General features: G+C 37.9%; 3 protein-coding genes across 3 annotated transcripts in view; all 3 read left to right on the forward strand.

Annotated features, from left to right (window-relative positions):
- Positions 1–24,326, forward strand: part of LOC109039133 (uncharacterized) — a 424,526-nt gene that overhangs the window by 360,323 nt on the left and 39,877 nt on the right. Inside the window, 1 exon segment of the mRNA XM_072300747.1 lies at positions 5,879–6,211. Coding sequence (XP_072156848.1) covers positions 5,879–6,211 — 333 coding nt within the window.
- On the forward strand, positions 6,865–9,031 carry LOC140224661 (uncharacterized). The gene is made up of 2 exons (XM_072300754.1): positions 6,865–7,483; positions 7,945–9,031. The coding sequence occupies exons 1-2, from the start codon at positions 7,051–7,053 to the stop codon at positions 8,325–8,327; spliced, it is 816 nt and encodes a 271-aa protein (XP_072156855.1). The 5' UTR covers positions 6,865–7,050; the 3' UTR covers positions 8,328–9,031.
- Positions 9,071–22,666, forward strand: LOC140224662 (uncharacterized). The gene is made up of 20 exons (XM_072300756.1): positions 9,071–9,221; positions 9,379–9,684; positions 10,160–10,486; positions 10,598–10,933; positions 11,361–11,675; positions 12,073–12,408; positions 12,727–13,035; positions 13,417–13,722; positions 13,888–14,214; positions 14,330–14,665; positions 15,017–15,331; positions 15,976–16,311; positions 16,877–17,185; positions 17,592–17,897; positions 18,261–18,587; positions 19,029–19,364; positions 19,944–20,735; positions 21,165–21,473; positions 21,618–21,923; positions 22,235–22,666. The coding sequence occupies exons 1-20, from the start codon at positions 9,182–9,184 to the stop codon at positions 22,585–22,587; spliced, it is 6,627 nt and encodes a 2,208-aa protein (XP_072156857.1). The 5' UTR covers positions 9,071–9,181; the 3' UTR covers positions 22,588–22,666.

Here is a 24,326-nt window from a genome sequence, read left to right on the forward strand (position 1 = left end):
GCATACTTTCAGTTATCAAAAGGCGAGACTTAAATGTACATAAAAAATTAGGAGAATATTTTTTGAGAGAGAATACTAAAAAATAAATCGTGTTATATATCTGTAAGGATTTTTTTACAATTTCCACTCCACTCGTCATTTCCGAGCATTACTCGCTATGTAGTCTACAACCTAAAAAATTGCAGTCGTATCCCATTTCAGGATTATTCTAAGATAAAGTAAATTTTCTACCTTCTTTAAAGAATTATTTTAAAATTTGACAATACCTACATTTTGTTTATTAAAACCCAAAGACAGGTCGTACTCATTTAAGTAAAATTAGCATCTTAAAAACTGATTGCCTAATCAGAGACGTGTCTTTTAAAATTCCATAAATGTACACTGCATTGATACAAACTGCATTGTGTAATTAGATAGTACATAATCGAAAAATTATATCCTACAAATAAGTCCATAAAGCATGTTTAAAACATGTTTTCGTTATTTATATCTTACTGCAATTCATCAAGAATTAGCGGAAGCTTTGTTTTCAAGTTCCGCATTTAAGCTTCATATTTTGTTTTTATGCATTGATACCGTACGCAAGATTGAAGATTATTTTGAGAAAAGTAGTCAATTTTAAAACTCACCGTCGCAAACATACAAAGTAAGTTTATTGAATCTTTGATTGAGCAATAAAGGTTATAGATTTCATTGTAAAATTGGGTACGTCCTTCCCTACTGATTTTCATTCACAATGTAAAATAAATTTACTGTCGCCCAAATTATGGCACTATACGTGTATGCATCACATTTGTCTCAAAATGAAGGCTCTGCAATTTTTGTTCAGAAAGTATTTGAAGAAATAAAAAAAAATTGAAAATAAGTTTACCAGCAGAGCTGAGTTTCTGTAAACCCTTGATGGTCTTTGAATATGGAGCGCAACTAGTTGCTGATCCATTGCTCTACACTGTGGTCAACTTCATCAGTTTTCTACAGCTCCTATTCGAAAGAAAACCAATAGTCCTGAAAGTTGCTGATTTAAAAAGGCATAGGTATCATTATACTTTGAGAAAGGTTGTGTTTTCAGCTCTTCAAGAGCGTAACTTGTCAACCTTGATCCTGAAGTAATTGATTTAAATTTTTTTTTTTTTTACTTAAACTTATAAAGCAGGCTAATTCAGTGAAGTCTCCAATTTTTCATTTTCGCGGCAACTGTCAGGAAAAAAATAAAGTTTATTCCACCAAAAATTTCAAACTTGCTTACTTACAAATTGAACACAGGTAAGCAGGTCTAAAAATTGTAAAACAAGCATCAAACCTCATTGATTATTCTCATGGGAACTGCATTGAGTTGTTGAATGTTATTTGCTTGATGTGTGTTTTTCACCTGCTCACTCAAAATTTGCAAGTTCTAGATACCCATTGTTTTCAAATTTTAATGGCCATGCTTTTTAATCTGGCATTTAAAAATTTTTCATCTTTAAATAAGTTCGAAAATTATTCTTGCACCTAGTTTTAGTGAAACTCTATTTTTAAAAATCATTACTCTAAAACTCAGCAAATAATAGCCCATCAGGAAATTGAAGCACTTATTCTTCTAATTATGTTAATATGTATATTTTTGGCCCCAAAACAAAAATAGTGTATTTCCCTCGAAGAATATACTAAAGCGAAAAATTGGAAGCTTACTGGTGACTTTGATCGAGGGTTTTTACCCCTAAAATTATTTCATATGATACTCATTTAAGCACAACCTAGCCGCCAGTGTTAGATAATAAGTGATTTTTGTTCATGTTGTCATACTATGGGTAATTTTATATTTTGTTTCTCCGTCAATGCATTACTATGTCAGTGGTGAAGCTTCCAAAACATGTGCCTCGATTGTGTTTTTTAGAATTTCTTATTGTACTTGAATATTTTACGAGAATGTTTAATCACATTAAATAGTCGAGGAACATTCTTGAAAGTGCGGAGAAAAATCACACATCCAAATAATGCATCACTTTTTTACTTGCCTTAAGCAAGTCAAATGTGACAAGATTCTACAGTGTCACAAAGTGAGATACGTGGTTTTGTAGTTTTACCATTGACATCTTTTTTCATGAAAAGCTTGGTTCTTGAAGGACATACCTCTTGTAAGTAAAAAAATTTCTTGGAACATTCATATAAAACACTGTGTAAAGTTCCTACTTAGAGATGTTACCATACCTCAACCGAAATTAAATAGGTAAAATAAACATTTAATCTTATTTCAGCATAGTTTTTTCCTCTGTTGAACCTTATCAATTTAGTTAGTGTGGTTGTTGAAATCGAAAATGAATAGTACCTTCACACGATGCTTGTGTCTTTCAAGAATTTAGCTACCGCATTAATTTTCTTTTTATTTAATAATATTACAGCATTTAGGACAGGTATTGAGGAATCAGAGTAATTTACTTCTCAGTAGTATTTGCTCACAGTGAATAACATTTTTTTTTTTTACATTCATCTCGCATCTTTCCAGGCAACAGGTGTTCAATATTTGAATTTATGATGAAAGCATTTGTTGCCTCAACAATTTTTTCACTGAGTGTTTTTAATTTTTCCCCTGTATAGCTATCCAGGGATGATTGTCGTAATGCGATTCTATTCCTCCTAATTTCACAATAAAAGGATTCCTCTTTATTTTACAGCTTGCTGGAAATATTAGAGTGTTGACTGTCCTCAGTGTTATTTTCATATGCTGGACATTCTCTCTTTGACTCTAACGATTTTTGTTTCTTATTTCAGCATAGTTTTTCTGAGCCTCAATTGCATCCAAGTATCAATTGAAGAAGTCCATACGTTGTATAGTGCCTGTGCTTGTGAATTGCTCCCAAGAAAGTTACTTATTCTCTCTTAGCATTTAAAAAAAAAAGAAAAATTGACCATAGCACGCAGTCAAAATTGAAAATTTAGCAGAAGTTATAACTTAGCACTTTGGAGCTTTTCATTTTCCCGTACAGGCCTTGTGCACTTTATGTTTTGAGTCCGGGCCATGAAGAATCCTATTTCTCGTTTTAAAATCATAGTGCTCAAACTATGTCTCATGCATTCTGCATGTATGGTCGATTTTATCTGTATCATTAGTGAAAGTAGCCTATTGTCTGAAATCCTTTCCTCTATAAGATTAATATGCTAACTCAAAGTTTTGCTGTAAAGGGGGAAAAAAAATTTATAGTTGACCTGCGGCCATAATCATTAATTTTACCAAGTGATTTACAAGCACAGAAAAATACGATTTGCTGAGTGTTGCTTATTTTTCCCTCAACTAATTTTATTCTCTATTTTTTAGAATTCAACAAAACTTTTTTTTTTCAGAAAGGCTGAAAGATTTTTTGTCATTGAATTTGAAATGTTTCCAGTGATGTGCATTCATAAGTAGCCTTAATTAGTTTAATTCATTACTAAGAACATCAGATGATAAAAAGAATAGGTGCCCAAGTTCTGAGTGATGCAGTTTTTCTCAAGGGTTGGATGGAAAAGTTTAAGTTGAAATGGAAAAAAAAGCTCAATTTGACGCTGGTTTTTAATGGGCGACATCTTACATTTTGTCAAAAATAATACTTTTCAAAATGGCGGCGGTCAAAATGGCGGCCTAGAGCAAAAAGTGGATATTTAGGCTGCTTAGCGTTGGATTTGCATGAAACTTGGTATCCGGGGGTATTTCGGCACGAGAAGAACGAATCTTTCATTGGATATCTGAAATTCCGACGAATTTCAAAATGGCGGCTGAAAAGTGGCGAGAAATCAGTTTTACGGCTGTTTACCGATGGATTTGCATGAAATGCGATATCGATTATTTAGTATTTCAAGAATTAATGAAAGATTTCTTTTTATCCAGCCAAAAACCACCAGGATATCGAATTTCATGCAAATCCATCGGTAAACAGCCGTAAAACTGATTTCTCGCCACTTTTCAGCCGCCATTTTGAAATTCGTCGGAATTTCAGATATCCAATGAAAGATTCGTTCTCCTCGTGCCGAAATACCCCCGGATACCAAGTTTCATGCAAATCCAACTCTAAGTAGCCTAAATATCCACTTTTTGCTCTAGGCCGCCATTTTGACCACCGCCATTTTGAAAAGGACTGACTTTTCTGGAAAACCGATGCCAGAATCGTTTTTCTCGTCCCAAAAAACCGTGAGATTCTGAATTTCAGACCAATCCGCCGATAAAAAACGGAGATGCCAAATTTCCGCCATTTTGAACTTTGACCGGCCGCCATTTTGTCAAAAATCAACATTTTGTCCTGCGGTTTGCGCCAAAAATTTTCTTTTTTTATTATCTTTCGAATGAAGTATCACAAAGGGGGGGTTGCCATTTGAAAAAAAAAAGTTAGCCCCCGCCCCCCTTAGGGGGGCCGCCCCCCAAAATTTTGGGGGGACCAAAAAGTTGCTACTTTAGACTGAGGAACATTCCCAAAGTTTCAAACTTCTATCTCAATTTGGAAAAAAGTTACAGGGGTGGTCAGTGACTTTTGGATAACCCTGTATTATACTATCAATTCAATTCTGAAGTGCACTAAATGAAGTAGTAAATATTGGAAAAAACTGCTCAATAGTGAGTTGAATGTTTCTGTCAATCAGCCAATGACCATTTTTATCTAACAAAGGAGGGCGTAAGCTTTGAGGTTTCACCAAGATTTTGTGATCAATTCTTTAAATTTGATTCGGATTATGACCGTTGGTTTTGAAATTTTGCACTAATTTTTTCTCCCAAATATTATTTGCATTCCCCCCTATATTTTGCAAAAATAATTTGTGAATGGGTGCACTTCATTCATCCACCATAAACTTTATCCTTGCACCAGCAGTGTTGCAAAGCATACATTCTTTCATCAAATAATGGCTCAAATTCACACCATTATGATAACTGTTCTTTTTTATTAAGTGTAGAACCTTAGTAATGAATTAAATTCACCCTAGCAAAAATCGAATCGCTTGAATCATAGTAGAAATCTCTTAATCTGTATCCATTCAGACTGTATACTATCTCATAATCAAAAAATTAATGTGATGAAGTGTCAAAAAAAGTACTTTCATTAGTTCTCTCCATTTTTACATTAATTTCTAGAATTCGCAGACCAAAAGTACGCAGAAAAAGTATAATGAAAAATTATGCTCTAAAAATTAATTTAATTAGCAACAATATTTTCCCCCAGCTCATTTCAACGCAAGACTTTTTAAGAAAAATTCCTGATGAATATTCTTTCTAGCTAGAAAACTTAATTTACTGATGAATCAAACTGTCAGTAACATTCAGAAAAAATTGAGAAATCTAAGTTCTGACTTTGACTGAAAAAAAAAAACTCTACGTAGTATTCAGGAGCCAGAATAGATTTCTACTGTTTTCAGCGACTAAACCAATTGCTGTATTTCACTCATTTTTATTCTCAAAACTGATTTCAACTGTGATTTTTATCACATACCTTTTAATTTTTGTTAAACTTCCATTGATAGGTTCACCCTTCTTACCAATACTTGTTAGTTTAATTATAATTTTGTTTGATTTTCAACATACTTTTTCAACAGTGCTGCTTTCAATGAAAATAATATCTTCTGTTTTCAGCCTTCAAATTGTATTTTTCTTTAACGTAGTAATACTTCATTTAGACTTAATGGGAATATTGTATCATTAACACTAGGTACATGATTATCCAAAAAATTGGTTTTCCTTTTTTTTAATCGTATAAAGCAGTGGTTTCATTTTTTTTCTTCAAAATGACCTGCTATGACAACGATTTAATTTTTAAATTATTTAGGTACGCTGAGTATTGTCTCTTTTAAAAAGTACATTTATGAAATTTTGTTCACAGTTTCTTTTAGAAACTGTCAGCCAAATGAACTTGTCCATTGTAATAATATTATTTTGCAGAGGAACCATTACCGCAGGAAAAACCAACTCCATGCTCTCCATCTCCATGTGGCGCTAATGCCATTTGTAGGGAACAAAATAGCGCTGGATCTTGTTCATGTTTGCCAGACTATATCGGAAACCCTTACGAAGGCTGCCGTCCAGAATGTGTTGGCAGTTCTGACTGCCCATCTAATAAAGCCTGCATCCTCAACAAATGTCAAGATCCCTGCCCTGGTGTCTGCGGACCCTATGCTCACTGTCAAGTCATCAACCATCTACCAAACTGCATCTGCCAACCTGGCTACACTGGAGATCCATTCAGGCTTTGTTCGCCTACACCAACACTACCATGTAATTACCTTTAAGCCGAATACTTTTAAAATTAGAACTTATGTTTTAAGAACCACACAAATAGAAGGTTGCATCGAACTCCGAAAATTTCATCAAAATTTCAAATTTATCAAAATTAAGATTATTTTTTTTTTATGAAGTTTCAACTCTCATGAAAATAGTATCTCTAGCTGTTTTAGGTACACCTAAGAAAACAGATTTCATAAGGTAGTTCTTTCATTCAGGAAAGATTGTAGAGATATTTCAGCTGCTAAACCTAACAAGTAGGTACTTTTTTCTAGTCTTCGAACATGGTATTCATCTTTATTTTCCTCACAATGAAAGTTCTAGCTGATTCTGAATAAGTATTTAGATTTCAGGTAAAAATTATTCAGCTTTTTTATTTCATCGCCTAGGTAGGACGGTATCATTCAACAAGCAAATATATATTCTTCTCTTGTGAGAAATTCCTCTCACAAACTGAGGTCTAATGAAGTTGCATTTTGAATGGCCTTGAAACGACCCAAAATAGCAAATTTTCATAAAAACTATAGGTAGTGGATTCTTGCACCAAAACTTATATCCTTATTTGAGGCCGGAATTGCGAATACATTGCATCGAGATGTTTCCTGCAAATCTCTGGACCTTCAAATTTCCACTTCTTTCCATTAGCTGTCTCATCTTCCAAAACAGGCTTTGAAAATAGAAACAATTTTTTAAACTTGACTCATGATACTCATCAATGAACAGAAACTGAAAATCTTTTTACACAAGATAGGTAAACTTATACAATTAATACTCCTGCAGTATTATCTCATCTCAATGATTGAAACGAAATCAGTGATTTTTTCACTGCATTTATGTCGATTTTCTCAATGGAATTCAATTCCTATCTCTTGGAGACAACCATTAGGCTATTAAATTTTGATTTCTTTATGAAATGCTCAATACTTATCGTCATATTTTTTGTTTTACAAGTGATTGAGGCAAGTCCAGTTGATCCTTGTAATCCATCTCCATGTGGTCCGAACAGTCAGTGTCGGGAAATCAATGGTCAAGCTGTCTGCTCTTGCAGACCATCATACGTTGGCAGTCCTCCGAGCTGCAGACCAGAATGCGTCGTTAGCTCTGAATGTCCTCGCGACAAGGCGTGTATGAATCAGAAATGCGTTGATCCTTGCACAAACACTTGTGGTCAAAATGCTATTTGTCATGTGATCAACCACAGCCCAATTTGCAGTTGTCGACCGAGCTACACTGGGGATCCATTCACTTTTTGCTCTCGTATTCCGCGTAAGCAGTCGTTCCGATGATTTCTTATCTTTCCTTTTTTTGTATAATTCGGCTGTATCGAGCCTAATCAGTTGTTGATGGCCTGATGAATTTTTCTGTCATGGCTTAATATTTTCTGCATAAAACTGGCAATTCTCGTAGTAGAGTGGAGAAGCTTATCCAAGCGTAATTTTCCGTCAAAAAAATATGTTGATTGGTTTACAAGTCAAGTTGTAATCAATTAGGAATTTAACTGCGGAATTTTTTTAAGACAGATTTAGTTCCATCGTCAAAACAGCTCAACCTCCTAGTTCTCTGCCCCTATTTGCAGAGGTCATGAATACTCACCAAGATGAGATGGGCAAACTCGAGTGCCATTTAAGAATCAATAATTTGAAGTAATTATTCCAAATCAGACCGTAGTTAACGTTTTCCCTTTCTGAAGAGGCCAAGATTTACTCATTTCCATCTCTTCATTTCAGCTCCACCCCCTCCTCCAGCTGACCCAATCTATATCAATCCATGCATTCCATCGCCTTGCGGCCCTTACTCTGAATGTCGAGATATTGGTGGAGCGCCCTCATGCTCTTGTCGACCAGATTATTCTGGGACTCCGCCTAATTGTAGACCCGAATGTATCATCAATGCTGAATGTCCAAGTGCCTTGGCTTGTATACGAGAAAAATGCAGAGATCCTTGCCCTGGCTCTTGCGGCTCAGATGCTCTTTGTAATGTGATTAACCACATACCCACATGCGTTTGTGCGGAAGGATATACTGGAGACCCATTCACCAATTGTTATCCAAAACCTCCTCCACGTAAGCACTTCAATCCCACTTTTGATTTTTGCATATCAGAAATTTGAAACACTCCTGGATTTTTTAATGAAGAAAAGAGTGAATTCTGGAAATTAAATCGTTAACCTTTTGCGTTGAGATAAATTCTACAATGTATCGTTTTATGCATTTATCGAACCTTTGCAAGGTAGAACTTGCATTATGGAAAGAAATAAATTCCTGTCAAAATACTAGTCGCTGTCTACGGCAGTCGTGATCTTTTCGAGACACCTGGATTTTTTATGGAGAAAAGAGTGAATTCTGGAAATTAAGTCGTTGACTTTTTACATCGAGATAAAATCTACCATATATCATAATATGCATTTATCGAACCCTTGCAACGTTGAACTTGCATTGAAGAAAGAAATAAATCCTATTAAAATACTAGTCGCTGTCAACAGCAGTTGTGATTTTTTGAGAGAACTTTTTTTTTAGTTTTATCTATATTTTTATCTACACTTAAAGACTTAAATGAAAATTTGAACTTCCTCTGGAATGAATTGATATGAGTTTGAGTCAAATGTATAGAAATCAGATTTTTCTATCATTGCCAAGGAACTAAATTCAGTAGTCCTCGATAGTGGATTAATTTTAATTGTGTGGTGTTTTTACAGCCACAGATCCACCTCAAAATATTGATCCCTGCAATCCATCACCTTGCGGGCCAAATGCCATCTGCAGGGATGGTGTCTGCTCTTGTCAACCCGAATATCAAGGTGATCCGTATTCTGGGTGTCGACCAGAGTGTATTTTGAACTCAGAGTGTCCTCGGAACCAAGCTTGTATTCGCACTAAGTGTAAAGATCCTTGTCCAGGAACGTGTGGCCAGGATGCCATTTGTAGCGTTGTCAACCATATTCCAATTTGCAGCTGTCCAGCAGGAATGTCAGGAAATCCATTCGTTCTTTGCCTTCTTCAGCAGGGTTAGTGTTCTGAACATTTTTAATCTTATTCGTAATCATCATAAAACCAAATTGGGAGTATCTGAACCTCCAGCTAATTCAATTTTCTTCCTCTTTCTCTCTACATCCTCTGTTTTTTAAGGTCACCTTGAAGTAATTTGCTATCGTTGCATTGCAGCTCCTGTTGTAACTCAGCCATGCAATCCAAATCCTTGTGGACCACACAGTATTTGTCGAGAGATAAATAATCAAGGCGTTTGTTCTTGTGCCCCTGGTTTCATCGGTAGTCCACCCGTTTGTCGTCCTGAGTGCGTCATCAATGCAGATTGTGGCCGAAACGAGGCTTGTAACAACCAAAAATGTCGCAACCCTTGTCCTGGCACCTGCGGTGTAGGGGCGCGGTGTGAGATTGTGAATCACAACCCAATCTGCAGTTGCCCTCCCAGATACACCGGAGACCCATTCGTTAGATGTTTACCCATACGTAAGTGGACAATTGATTTATTCCAGCAGTAAATTGAAGTTTATGGGTTTAGTCCATTGCAGCTTGAACCTTAAAACTCCAAGATTATTAAGGAACACATTAGAGAACTTGTGGTTTTAAACAAAAATTCTCAAAGCTTTCTGCTCAAAGATCATTTTGTCTCAAATTTGTTGGCCCATGTTTGATTTGGTGCTAAAAAATTAGTGGAAAGATTTAGGAACCAATACTTGTGATGCAAACTGTGGAAAATCTCCAATTAATGCAAGAGGAGCTTAATTTTTATGCGTGAATGCTTTTTGTTTGAAAAATCAAGGAATGAAAAGTCTCTAGGTCTCCTCAACTTGAAGATTTAGCCCTAAAGTCAGTAAAATAATCGACAAAACACTTTTTCTGCTGAATTTGTCAGGCTCCTCATAACATAAACTTGAGTCACTGTGGTTTGCATTTTTTTCAACCCTCTCTCTCCTTTTTCTAGCGGAGCTTCCTCCAGTTCAAGCAGCTCCTCAAAACCCTTGCGTTCCTTCACCTTGTGGTCCGAATGCGCAGTGTCAATCCCACGGGGAGTCACCTTCGTGTTCTTGTTTGCCTGACTTCATCGGAATCCCTCCCAACTGTCGACCTGAATGCATCAGTAATAGTGAATGCCCCAGTCACCAAGCTTGTATCAATCAAAAATGTCGAGACCCTTGCCCAGGTCTGTGTGGTGCCAATGCTCAATGTCATGTAGTCAGTCACACTCCCCGGTGTGTTTGTACCCCTGGTTACGTCGGCGACCCATTTGTTCAATGCACAATTCAACAATGTAAGTTTGGTTTTTCCTATTTCATGAAGAAGTATTTTGAAAGAAAGATCATTTTCGCTGTTAGGCCACGAGAAAAGTGATATTAATTGGGATTTGTGTTTGCCTTTCCAGCGGAGCCATTGCCCCAAGAGGTGATAAACCCCTGCTCCCCATCACCATGTGGTGTCAATGCTGTATGTCGAGAACAAAACGGCGCAGGTTCTTGCACTTGTCAGGCTGATTATGTCGGAAATCCGTATGAAGGTTGTCGCCCAGAATGCACTTTGAACACGGATTGCGCTCCAAACAAAGCTTGCATTCGCAGTAAATGCCAAGATCCTTGTCCAGGAACTTGTGGACCCAATGCTGACTGTCAAGTCGTCAATCACATTCCATCTTGCACCTGTTGGCCTGGATATACAGGAGATCCATTCAGATACTGTAGCCCATCTCCTACAACTCCTCCATGTAATACATTACTGCCACTCTATTATTTACTGATGTTAGGATCCTAAAGTTCTTTTCTGGACACTTATGCTGGTCTCACAAAAAGCTTGCTCTGTGGTTTACTTCGTAATTTTAGAAACGTTTTCGTAATACCAATACCTCAGAAGTTTCTGTCCAGTTTACTCAGCATTTTTGCAGTTTTTCAATCTCCACAAAATAGATTTTTAATGAGATAAATTTTCGATGCAGTTTTGCAACTAAGGAAGAGAAAACTCACAGAATTCCGTGAGCATTTTTTAAATCTTTTCCTGCTACTAAAAAAAAAGAATAAGCTCCTTCATTGCTTTTATACTTGATCAATTTTAAGTAATTATTTCCATTGGACTAAGAATAGATTTGACCCAATGAGATGCTACGAGATTGGACTAATCGAGAGTGTTTTTTCTAGCTGTCGAGGCAGCACCCATAGATCCGTGTTACCCATCTCCATGTGGTCCAAACAGTGTGTGTCGTGAAATCAATGGGCAAGCTGTCTGCTCTTGCAAACCTTTGTACATTGGAAGTCCACCTGGCTGCAGACCAGAGTGTGTCGTTAGTTCCGAATGTCCGCACAACAAAGCATGCATCAATCAAAAATGCACGGACCCGTGCCCTGGCACCTGCGGGCAAAATGCAGTTTGCCATGTTATAAATCACAGTCCCATTTGCAGTTGTCGCTCTGGGTATACTGGCGATCCGTTCACAGTGTGCTCCCTTATTCCTCGTGAGTGATTCTATAGTTATTTCCTTATATAGTTCTTTATTTTTGTCCTTAATTTTTACAATTGACTCCTTAGAAAGCAACTTCTGATTCATTTTTTCTTGCTCATAAGAAGTCATAATTACCTCCTCTTCATGGATAGAAATTTAAATCATCTGTTGAATGAGCCTTTTTTGCTCTCTTTATTTATTGAAAATTCTGGAAATTTTCTTTTAAGACGATTCAAAATTTTTCTACTTGAATTATGCCATTGAAGAGTTAATCTCTCTATAGAGTTTTCATGAATTTCTCTGTAGCAGATCTTGCCGTCTCTGCTCATCTAATAAGGTGTTGGGATAAATAACACATCGTTAATAGGCGCCTTCAATTGATTCCTTTTTTTCAATTATCTGCCCTACAGCGCCCCCTCCACCATCAGCAGATCCCATACTACTCAATCCATGTGTCCCCTCACCTTGTGGCCCTTACTCACAATGTCGTGACATTGGTGGAGCGCCTTCTTGTTCTTGTCGACCTGAATACACTGGCACACCCCCTAACTGTAGACCGGAATGTCTTATAAATGCTGAATGCCAGAGCGCCCTAGCTTGTATTCGTGAGAAGTGCAAAGACCCTTGCCCTGGTTCCTGTGGATCTGGTGCTCTCTGTAATGTGATCAATCACACACCGGCGTGCGTTTGTCCAGAAGGATACACAGGAGATCCATTTACCAATTGCTACCCAAAACCACCCCCACGTAAGGACTGTTCGTACATTTTTTACTGAACCTAAGAATCTGGCTTAAGATTACAAAAACAAAAATCAAAGAATTTTTCTAATGAAAATTTCTCAGTTAGGAGACACTATGTCATGTCATAGAAGTTCACTGATTATTTTCATAAATTGATAACAAAAATATTCAATTCTGGCTATTATTGAAGTGCCTATCAAAAACATAAAATCTGATTACTGAAAGTTAATTTTCGTTTGATTTCTCCTAAAGTTTGAAGCCATGATAAACATGCATCCAGTTATTTATGAATCCTCCATCCTAACACGCTCGGTTATTTTACAGCAACTGAACCACCACAAAGCACTGATCCTTGCGATCCCTCCCCCTGCGGACCCAACGCCATCTGCCGTGATGGAGTGTGTTCATGTCTTCCTGAATACCAAGGAGATCCTTACACTGGCTGTAGACCAGAGTGCATTTTAAATAGTGACTGTCCACAAAACCTTGCTTGCATTCGGAACAAGTGCAAAGATCCATGTAGAGGAACCTGCGGTGACAATGCCATTTGTACAGTTTTCAATCATATTCCAATGTGCACTTGTCCAGCCAGCATGTCAGGGAATCCTTTCGTCCAGTGCAAACCTCAGCAGGGTTCGTTTCTTTTATATTTTTTGATGAGGGTGTCAAAGCTTTTTTTCTTTCTTTTCCCTCATATGATGGTTTGTCCCACAAGACGTATAATAATTGTCGCCCTCAGTCAGTCGTAAGATTTAAAAGGTTTTTTGTCTACTCTTTTTAACTACTCTCTTGTCGCTTCCAGAAAAGCAAAAGTCTTTCAGCTAAACGTTTTTCAAAACGATTAAAATTTGAAGAAACATATTCCAATCAAGAGGTGCTAAAAGTTAGCACCATGATCCCTTTATTTAGGAAGTAATTATCAGTCCTAAAAAAATTATCAGAATTTTTCACTCTTAGAATGAACATACTTCTACCTTATTCTAAATGAGAATTTTGGTTTCTACTTACTTGTAGCTCCTGTCGTAACTCAACCATGCAATCCATCTCCATGTGGACCACATAGTATTTGTCGAGAGGTGAACAATCAAGGCGTTTGTTCTTGTGCTCCTGGTTTCATTGGCAGTCCTCCTGCTTGTCGTCCTGAATGTATCGTCAACTCAGACTGTGGTCGAAATGAAGCATGTAACAATCAAAAATGTCGCAACCCTTGTCCTGGTACCTGCGGTGTAGGGGCCCGGTGTGAAATAGTGAATCACAACCCTATCTGCAGTTGCCCTCCCAGATACACTGGAGACCCATTCGTTAGATGTTTACCCATAAGTAAGTTGATGATCGATTTACGTCTCTTAAAAGTTAGCAAAAAAGTTGATAAATTATCAATACATACATTATGCAGATATCTGTCTCAGTTTTGTTGGATTCACTTCTCTTGACCTTTGGAATCTTTGGTTGGTTCTTTTATGACCCAATTTTTCTCTTTTATAGGGGAGCCTCCTCCAGTTCAAGCAGCTCCTCAAAACCCATGCGTTCCTTCACCTTGCGGTCCGAATGCGCAGTGTCAACCCCACGGGGAGTCACCTTCGTGTTCTTGTTTGCCTGACTTCATCGGAATCCCTCCCAACTGTCGACCTGAATGCATCAGTAATAGTGAATGCCCCAGTCACCAAGCTTGTATCAATCAGAAGTGTCGAGACCCCTGCCCAGGTCTGTGTGGTGCAAATGCAGAATGTCGAGTCGTGAGTCACTCTCCAAGATGCATTTGTCCAACAGGCTACGTTGGAGATCCCTTTGTCCAGTGCTCAATCCAACAATGTAAGTTTGGTTTCTCCTATTTCTTGAAAAAGTAGTTAGAAGTAAAGATCATTGTCACTGTTAGGCTATGGCGAAAGTGATCGGTATTAATTGGGATTTGTGTTTTCCCCTCCAGCGGAGCCATTGCCCCAAGAAGTAATTACACCTTGTTCACCATCACCATGTGGAATTAACGCGATCTGTCGAGAACAAAACGGTGCTGGTTCTTGTACATGTTTGGCTGATTACATTGGAAATCCGTATGAGGGTTGTCGCCCAGAATGCACTTTGAACACCGATTGTGCTCCAAACAAAGCTTGCATTCGCAGTAAATGCCAAGATCCTTGTCCAGGAACTTGTGGACCAAATGCAATCTGTCAGGTGGTCAATCATATTCCGTCTTGTACCTGCTTACCAGGGTACAGCGGGGATCCATTCAAGTACTGCAACCTTGCTCCTGTTTCTCCACCAAGTAATTATCATTCTTCCAATTTTTTAATTCGTCTCATTTCTAGTTCGATTTCTTCAAAGATAGACTATCTAAAACTATCTTTTGTCGTTTTTCTTTTTTTTCATTTGGTCTTTTGCCCAAATTAAAATTCTCCTAAGTAATGCCATTAAATTAATAGAATCTATTTAGCTGGATTACTGGTACGCTTTTGGACCGTTCTTCTACTATTTTATGCTCCAAAACTAGAAAAAAGGTACCAAGTAATGTCTCTGAAAAGGTACAATAATTCAAAATCTCCCGTCAAAAACTATGATTCGATACCATCTTTTATTTCCCCTCAATGATGGACTTTTTTTATTTTCATTATTTCAGTCGTGGAAGCAGCTCCACTTGACCCTTGCAATCCATCTCCATGTGGTCCAAACAGTATGTGTCGTGAAATTAATGGTCAAGCTGTTTGTTCCTGCAAACCAACCTACGTTGGTAGTCCCCCTGGTTGTCGTCCTGAATGTGTTGTGAGTTCAGAGTGTCCTCACAACAAGGCTTGTATCAATCAAAAGTGTTCCGATCCATGCCCTGGGACTTGTGGACAATATGCTGTCTGTCAAGTTATCAACCACAGTCCAATTTGTACTTGTCGCCAAGGCTACACAGGAGATCCCTTCATAGTTTGCACCCGTATCCCATGTAAGCAGTCACTGAATTACTGAAATTTTCATAGCAGCATTTATGTTTTATTTTCAAACTGGATTATCATTGTCGCAGATTTAAGTCTTACATCTTTGAAATATTTGCTTAGGTAGAGGCTTTGTGAGTTTCAAAAATAGAGATTAATGAAAAATTGTGCTTTTGTGTGCTTCATCGTTAAAAAATTACTTAAGTCCACTTTTGGCGACAAACATCCAATTCAATCACATTTCTTACCATGGAATATTGGATGAATTCCTTGATGAATTATCAATATATATTTCACAAAAGAAATTTACCAAAAAAGTCTCTGATGCTACTGATTTGTAGAAAAAATGGCTACAACATGTCAATTGAAATTTTGCATAATTATTAGAGGAAACAAAAAATTGTCCATCACAAAAATCGGTTTAAGGGAGAAGAAAAATTCCCACTGACCTCACACAATCCAAAAGATTCTGAGTTTTAGCATCCTATTGACGGCTGCCTTGTTGTAGGTCGTGCACTGTTGTAAAGCTCTTGCCTCACTTAATCAGTTTTTATCAAGGGTTTTGATCGGTTCTTCTGAACTATCATTTTGGAAAGTTAGGTGTACTCTGTAGTCATTTTTCAACAGGCTAATATTCTTGCCTGAATTTTTGCAGTACCTTTGCCTCCAGCAGCTGACCCGGTCTATTTAAATCCATGCATACCTTCACCATGTGGACCTAATTCACAATGTCGTAATATTGGTGGAGCTCCCTCATGTTCTTGTCTACCAGAGTTCACTGGCACTCCGCCTAACTGCAGACCAGAGTGTATCATTAATGCCGAGTGTCAAAGTGCCTTAGCCTGTATCCGTGAGAAATGTCGGGACCCTTGTCCAGGCTCCTGCGGCTCGGGGGCTGTTTGTAATGTTATCAACCACACGCCCACTTGCACTTGCCCAGATGGTTACACTGGTGATGCTTTTATAAATTGCCACCCTAAACCTCCTCCACGTAAGAAACGCTCTCTATCTCAATCACATGAATAACAAAGGGTCTCGTAACTTAAAGGCTTATAATTTTTTAGAAAAGTTGAAAATCTTATGTATTCTGGAGCTTGTAATTTACATTGACAAAAATCATCAAAAAAACACATTAAGGGTATATTTCGATTCTCAGTGCTTTTTGATCACATATATTGTCGCAAATGACGAAAATCTAGGAGTCCTAAAAGTCCGAAGTTGACCTTTTCCCGACTAAAAAAATGCCTAATTTTTAATGAAGAAGTCTTAATTATCCTTAGTCGTTCAAATTGACAAATGTCATGAAAACTGTCAAGATAGTAAACATCCACCTATCAAAAAGAAATTCACCCTATGCAGTTTAGTCTTTTCTCTCTGACAGCTATTCTTCTTCGCCATCTATTTTCGGAGAAACATTCACAACTTTTTGAACTTGGCTCATCAGGCAGTTCTAAACAAAGTTGAATGATTTCATATGAATCACACCCTCGTTTTCCTCTATGTGAAGTAAATGACATTACTTCTGTCACCTCAAAGAATTTTTTTTACGATTGCAGCTGTCGATAGTCCTCCAGAAATTGATCCGTGTAACCCTTCGCCATGTGGAGCTAATGCTGTCTGTAGAGATGGAGTATGTTCTTGTCTTCCCGAGTACCAAGGAGATCCTTACTCCAGTTGTAGACCAGAATGTATTTTGAACTCGGACTGTCCTCGTAACCGAGCTTGTATTCGAAACAAGTGCAAAGATCCTTGTCCCGGAACTTGTGGCCAGGATGCCATATGCACTGTACTAAACCACATTCCGATTTGCAGTTGTCCAACGGGCATGGCAGGGAATCCATTTGTTGAATGTAGACCACAGCAGGGTGTGTAACTCTTATTTTGATATTTTGCTGTGTTTTCCTGGAATCCATAAACTAACTTAAGAGCAAAAAAACTGGCTCCTTAAAACTTAATGTATAGTACGAGATTTCCAGACAAAATCTGTATAAGTCTCTAAATTTATAGACTTATGCTAAGGAATATTTTTGAGGTCCATAATTTCTTTTTTAAAAGTTATTTTTAATTTATTTGTCCTTTATCAGTTCACTTTTTTTTCAATTCCTTTGAATGGACACCATATTTAACAGATCTCTGAAGATCTTTTGCCCCTTGTTCCCGTTATTATTTTTTTTTTATTTTTTCACTGATAGTCAGTATTAGTTGTCAGCTAAGAAACCCTTCCCTGAACCATGGCAAGTAGCTAATTGGTTTTTCTGTCCATTTCCTCAGCTCCAATCGTGACACAACCCTGCAATCCCTCACCTTGTGGACCGCACAGTTTGTGCAGAGAAATAAATAATCAAGCAGTATGCTCATGCGTTGCTGGTTACATTGGCAGTCCCCCTGCTTGTAGACCTGAGTGCACTGTTAACTCTGACTGTGGTCGAAATGAAGCTTGCTCCAACCAGAAATGTCGTAATCCTTGTCCCGGTACCTGTGGAGTTGGTGCTAGATGTGAAGTTGTTAACCATAATCCCATTTGTAGCTGTCCACCAAGATTTACCGGGGATCCGTTTATTCGATGCCTCCCTATACGTAAGTCTTTTACTTACATGAAATTTCAAAAAAATATCTCAAATGAGACTCTTTCTGATGGCAAAATTTTCACTTGTATATAAGATGCTGCATTTGATTTGTAGAACTTGCTTTTACTTGATTATAAAATTTTGTAGTAAGGTTGGTTTTTTTTATTGGCGGAATTTTTGTGCCACCAACTTGATTGAGAAAAAAAATGCCTTTTTTAAAGACGCTTAATCGACTAGTTGTCTTTTTTAATGCGTCAATGAATCTATGGCAAGTATCTTTAATAGCTTCCTACAATAAATCAAGAACTTTTCGTTCAAAGGATTTCTTAGGCAAGATATCGCTAAAATATACCTTTCGTTCGCTTTCTTTTAGCGGAGACTCCACCCCCTCAACATACTCCACAAAACCCTTGTGTACCATCGCCTTGTGGACCCAATGCTCAATGCCAACCGCATGGTGACTCACCATCGTGCTCTTGCCTTCCTGGCTTCCTTGGCATACCACCAAGTTGTAGGCCTGAATGTGTCAGTAATAGCGAATGTCCAAGCCATCAAGCTTGCATCAACCAAAAGTGTCGAGATCCCTGCCCTGGTCTTTGTGGTGCAAATGCTGATTGTCGCGTTGTCAGTCATACCCCTCGATGTGTCTGTCCCATTGGTTATGTTGGTGATCCATTCACCCAGTGTTCGATTCAACAGTGTAAGTTCCCATGAATTTTATTGAGATGTAAGACTGGCTGAAGTATATTTAAATGCCACTTAGTGTGCCAATTTTTCATGAAACATATCCAGTCGAATATTTTTCTGATTCTAATTCAGCCTAACAGGGTTTTATCTTTTTAAGTTGGAGCCAGAAAATTCAGTTGAGAATCAAGAATAAACACCGTGAAAACATAAACACTCACTCATAATCGTGCAATTTTTGAATCTGCTATGGTTGGCCGCAAGGCAACTATTTTATTTTGTCCTTTCTCTGACTATTTTCTACTTTCTATCAACACGTCACTCTAGATAGAAGTTAAGCTAATTAGCTATCGTTTCTCAGTAAATTAGCTGATTTTTGCCCCAGCTCATGTTTAGCGAATTTCATCATTAAGAATACTGAAATTGATCATGGTGGTGTCGTTTTTCTGCATTACAGCGGAGCCAACACCCCATGAAGTTATTTCTCCATGCTCGCCATCGCCATGCGGTAGCAATGCCATTTGTCGCGAACAGAATGGTGCTGGATCTTGCACCTGTTTACCTGAATACATCGGTAACCCATACGAAGGTTGTCGGCCAGAATGTACCTTGAATACTGATTGTGCTCCGAACAAAGCTTGCATTCGTAGCAAGTGTCAGGATCCTTGCCCAGGCACTTGTGGACCAAACGCCGACTGTCAAGTTGTGAATCATATTCCTATGTGCACTTGTCGAGTGGGCTACACTGGTGATCCATTCCGTCACTGCAACATAGCACCAACAATCCCTCCACGTAATATATATTGCATTGCTTTGTTCTCAATTTTTGTTTCACGGCAGTATTCTCAATCTTTTGCACTCATCAGCTTTCTTTGGAGCTTTAAGTATCATTTCGAATTATTTAAAAATTTGAAACTATGATACATAATTAAACAAAATTTTTTTTATTATTTTTCCCTATGAATGGTTTATCCTCTCATAAGTTTTTATTTAAAACTCATACCACCTCATTTTAAAGTATCTGTTCTAGAAAATTTTGATGTTCATTGATAAAGTATCTTATATGAGTCAAGTTTTTCATCCAAATTCAAAGTCGGTTATTTTAGCTAAATAATTTTAAATTTCTGTAGGCATTTTATGAAAATCTATGCCAGTGATCCACTGAGCATGATCTCAAAAAATGAAATGAGTCTACTTTCATTTTCTTTTAAAGTCAAATAATTTTCAAAAATAATTGGACTCCTGACAGTGCTAGCACTGATTCCAAGTGTTCAACATCGATGACTTACCTACTCATTACAATTTATTAAAAATTACCTACGTCTGAAACGAATCATTAAACTGATTCATCATTTCACTTTTTCTTATCTAGCGGTTGAGGCGGCCCCAGTTGATCCTTGTTATCCATCTCCGTGTGGTCCAAACAGTCAGTGTCGTGAAGTTAACGGTCAAGCCGTGTGCTCTTGTAAACCATCCTATGTCGGAAGTCCTCCAGGGTGTAGACCAGAGTGCGTTGTCAGCTCTGAGTGTTCTCATAAGAAGGCTTGCATCAATCAGAAATGCTCAGATCCTTGTCCAGGCACTTGCGGACAACATGCAATCTGTAACGTCATCAATCACAGCCCCATTTGTAGTTGTCAATCAGGATACTCTGGAGATCCCTTCACATTTTGCTCTCCAATCCCACGTAAGCAGTCGTTCCAATTTTCCATTCGTATTATTATAGTTGACTGTCGGCTAACTATTTCTTTTTTCATTGAAATCATTCTATTCCCTGACATTGTCGAAGAGGCTCCTATTTTTACCATCCCTTTTTTTTTAATTACAGCTCCACCCCCTCTTCCTGCTGATCCGATTTTTGTCAATCCGTGCATACCATCACCATGTGGTCCGTATTCACAATGTCGTGACATTGGTGGGGCACCCTCTTGTTCTTGTCGACCTGAATACACTGGCACTCCGCCAAATTGCAGACCAGAGTGTATCATCAACGCTGAATGCCAAAGTGCTCTTGCTTGCATCCGAGAGAAGTGTCGCGATCCTTGTCCTGGGTCTTGTGGCGCTGGTGCTCTCTGCAATGTCATCAATCACACCCCATCTTGTACTTGTCCTGAAGGTCACACAGGAGATCCTTTCACCAACTGCTATCCGAAACCTCCTCCATGTAAGAACAATTTTGATCCCTCTCGATTCAAGAAAAACAATAATAATTTACCCTCTACTTTTTGAAGTGGAAAGATTGCTGTTGGTCCTTAATATTTTAGTTGCCACACATGTCTGTAGAAAATATATATCCAGTTTTTGGTGAAATACCCAAGTTAAGCTGCTTACTTAGTTTTTGTTTGTGGGCTACATGTGAAAAACTTTTAAAAGTCACATTGGGACCAACCTTCAATGTTAAATTTATTCTTAGGAATGTTCTTTAAAGTCCTGCAGTATTTAAATCAATTGCCCATTCAATCTATTTGATGTAAATTCAGTAAAAATTTCAAAAGCTTCAATTTTTTTTTTACATTACTTGTTGAAGATTGAGATCAAATCTTAATATCCGTGTCTGCATTTACCTACCCTAATATTCCGGGTCTCTTTGCAGTGGATGATAAACCTCTTGAGGTTGATGCTTGCAACCCGTCCCCTTGTGGTCCGAATGCAGACTGCAGGGATGGTATTTGCACCTGCTTGCCAGAATATCAAGGGGATCCATATGTTGGTTGTCGGCCGGAATGCATTCTAAACTCTGAGTGCCCTCATACTCTTGCGTGTATTAGAAACAAATGCAAAGATCCCTGCCCTGGAACTTGCGGTCAAAATGCGCTCTGCAGCGTCATCAACCACATACCCATCTGCAGTTGTCCACCAGGCATGTCTGGAAATCCATTCGTTCAGTGCTCAATACAGCAGGGTTAGTAGAATTTTGCAATTGGTTTTTCTTACCTTTCTGTTCATTTTGGTCCATAGTTTTTGGCCAAAATTCGAACTTCCTATTGTTCCCATTTTGGATTGTAAGTTCAAAGAAGATGTCTGAATCCCTCTTTTACGTTTTCAGCTCCCATTGAGACACAGCCTTGCAACCCATCTCCTTGTGGACCTCATAGTATCTGTAGAGACACTAATGGCCATGCTGTCTGCTCATGTGTTCCTGGCTTCATTGGTAGTCCTCCTGCCTGCAGACCAGAATGTATAGTAAATTCTGATTGCAACCGAAATGAGGCATGTTCCAATCAGAAGTGTCGAAATCCATGTCTTGGCACCTGTGGAATTTCCGCTCGTTGTGAAGTTGTCAACCACAATCCCATTTGCTCTTGTCCTCCAAGATACACAGGCGATCCTTTCGTGAGATGTCAACCCATACGTAAGTGGACAATCATAGCTTACGCCATTCATGATTTTTATCCATCGTCTATAATCTATTCCCCAGCAGAGACCCTCTCAATTTCCAGATCGAGTCTCTCATTTTCTGCTCAGTTCTTGAAAAGTGTTCACACTGTTTCCTTTTCTATGAGGAGGCTTACTCTTTTAATAGAATTACTAAACAGAGAGATATGAGCATTTTCTCATTTTCCTGATCGATTGATAGAGCAATGAGTTGTGCTTTAAATTGTTTAAATGTATTCCTAAAATTTTCGTGGGTGGAAACTGAGATGCAATTTTTTATTCCTTCAGCGGAAACACCTCCAGTTCAAGCCGCTCCCTCACATCCGTGCGTACCATCACCCTGTGGGCCAAATGCTCAGTGTCAAGTCCATGCTGATTCTCCATCGTGCTCTTGCCTCCCTGATTTCATTGGCGCGCCACCCAATTGTCGACCAGAGTGTGTTAGTAACAGTGAATGTCCAAGTCATCAAGCTTGCATCAACCAAAAATGTCGTGACCCTTGTCCTGGTCTCTGCGGAGCCAATGCTGAGTGCCGTGTCGTCAGTCATACTCCAAGGTGTATTTGTGTCCCTGGCTACATAGGAGATCCCTTTGTCCAATGCACAATCCAGCAATGTAAGTTGTGTTGCTCTTCTTTTTGATTGAAGGATCATCGGAGCTCTTAATGGAGTACTCGAATAATTATTGCACCATTAAAAGCTCCATTTCTACAGTTTTCTTGTGAAGACAAACTGTTGGGTAAAAAATTAGGAGACAGCACATTGACTGAATTTTTATCTTCAATTAATAATTAAAATTGGACAAGTCAAGTGTGCCTAATAATCGCTCTCAAAAATTCCTAAAATTGAGACCCATTTCGTTTTTAATATTCGATTTAAGGAGGTCATAACATCACCAATAGATCTTGGTTGTTTTTCTACTCGCTTTTCCTTGGAGAAAATTTTGTCAAGTTTTTAAAGTGTTCTGAAGAGATTACACATCATTATAATTCGCAGCCATCTAGAAAATTTTAAAATTACCATCTTTTCTGTTTTCTAGATTCTACTTCCATTTGGTCATAATTTTGATCAATTACCTGGTTGTAAAAAATCTCATATTCGAGTATTTCAATCTAAAAAGAAGGTCTTTAACCTGAAAATTCCTACTCAGCTAAGATCAGTTTCAAATCATGACTTTTGCTCTGGATCTGAATTGGGTTGATTTGTCTAAATTCTCTAAAGTCGGTCATTATCCTCATTTTAGCGGACCCTGTGCCCCAAGAGGTGATTAACCCCTGCTCCCCATCACCGTGTGGTGTCAATGCTGTATGTCGAGAGCAAAATGGTGCAGGCTCTTGCACATGTCAGGCTGATTATGTTGGAAATCCGTACGAAGGTTGTCGACCAGAATGTACATTGAACACTGACTGTGCTCCAAACAAGGCTTGCATTCGCAGCAAATGTCAGGATCCTTGCCCTGGAACCTGCGGTTCGAACGCGGACTGTCAGGTTGTCAATCACCTTCCAGTTTGTAACTGCTGGCCAGGATATACTGGGGATCCCTTCAGATACTGCAGTGCTATTCCGCCTCAACCGCCATGTAATACTATTTTTCTCTCTCCGTCTTTTAAATTCTTCATTTTTCTGCACATCCCAATTTTTATTTTAGAATCTTAGGTACACTCTATTTCTCTAAGGCAACATTTGCTGTTTTATGGTAATCCATATAATTAGCAAAAATACATAGGTACAAATTGATTGAAAATTGTATCCTTTCTTTTTTACTGATGAATGTTTCAACAAATTTGAAATCATAATATTGTCAGTGTTGGAAACATTCAAAATGAATTCAAAATTGAGTGTAGTTTCACCGGAGGTCAATTATGAAACTTTGACTTCCCTCCAAGTAGGTAAGAACAAAGTTCTCAGGCAAAAATAATCAAACTAACTATCACATGAGAATTAAAGTCATAGATTCTAAGAATGAATTTACTGAAAAATCCCTATCTGTTATCTTTAATTTCACTAATACAGTTTAGCAGCTGAAATATTTATTATATCTTTCCTGGTATATCTCAAGGTTTTTTTAAATGTGACCTTTGATTGTCTAAGCTTCAATTTATCATGCTCTGTATGATAAAAAGACAATTTTATCATTTTTACTCTATTCCTGGCAGTTTAAAAATGAAATAAAAACTTCATGATGCATTACAATATTTTTAAGAGTAGTTCGTTCGTCCTATGAAAGGTATTCCATTTTGTAATTTTATTCTATTTTATGAATATTTTCTTACTCCAAATCTTGATCTCTACCAGATGCTTCATTTACAGACTCAACTGCGATGTCATCCTTTCTTTTATGACATAAGAGAATTTTTCCATTTTTCTTCAAGTTTTCAGTT

This window comes from Bemisia tabaci, chromosome 5 (assembly GCF_918797505.1).
Source record: "Bemisia tabaci chromosome 5, PGI_BMITA_v3".
In the NCBI taxonomy this organism is placed as follows: Eukaryota; Metazoa; Arthropoda; class Insecta; order Hemiptera; family Aleyrodidae; genus Bemisia; species Bemisia tabaci.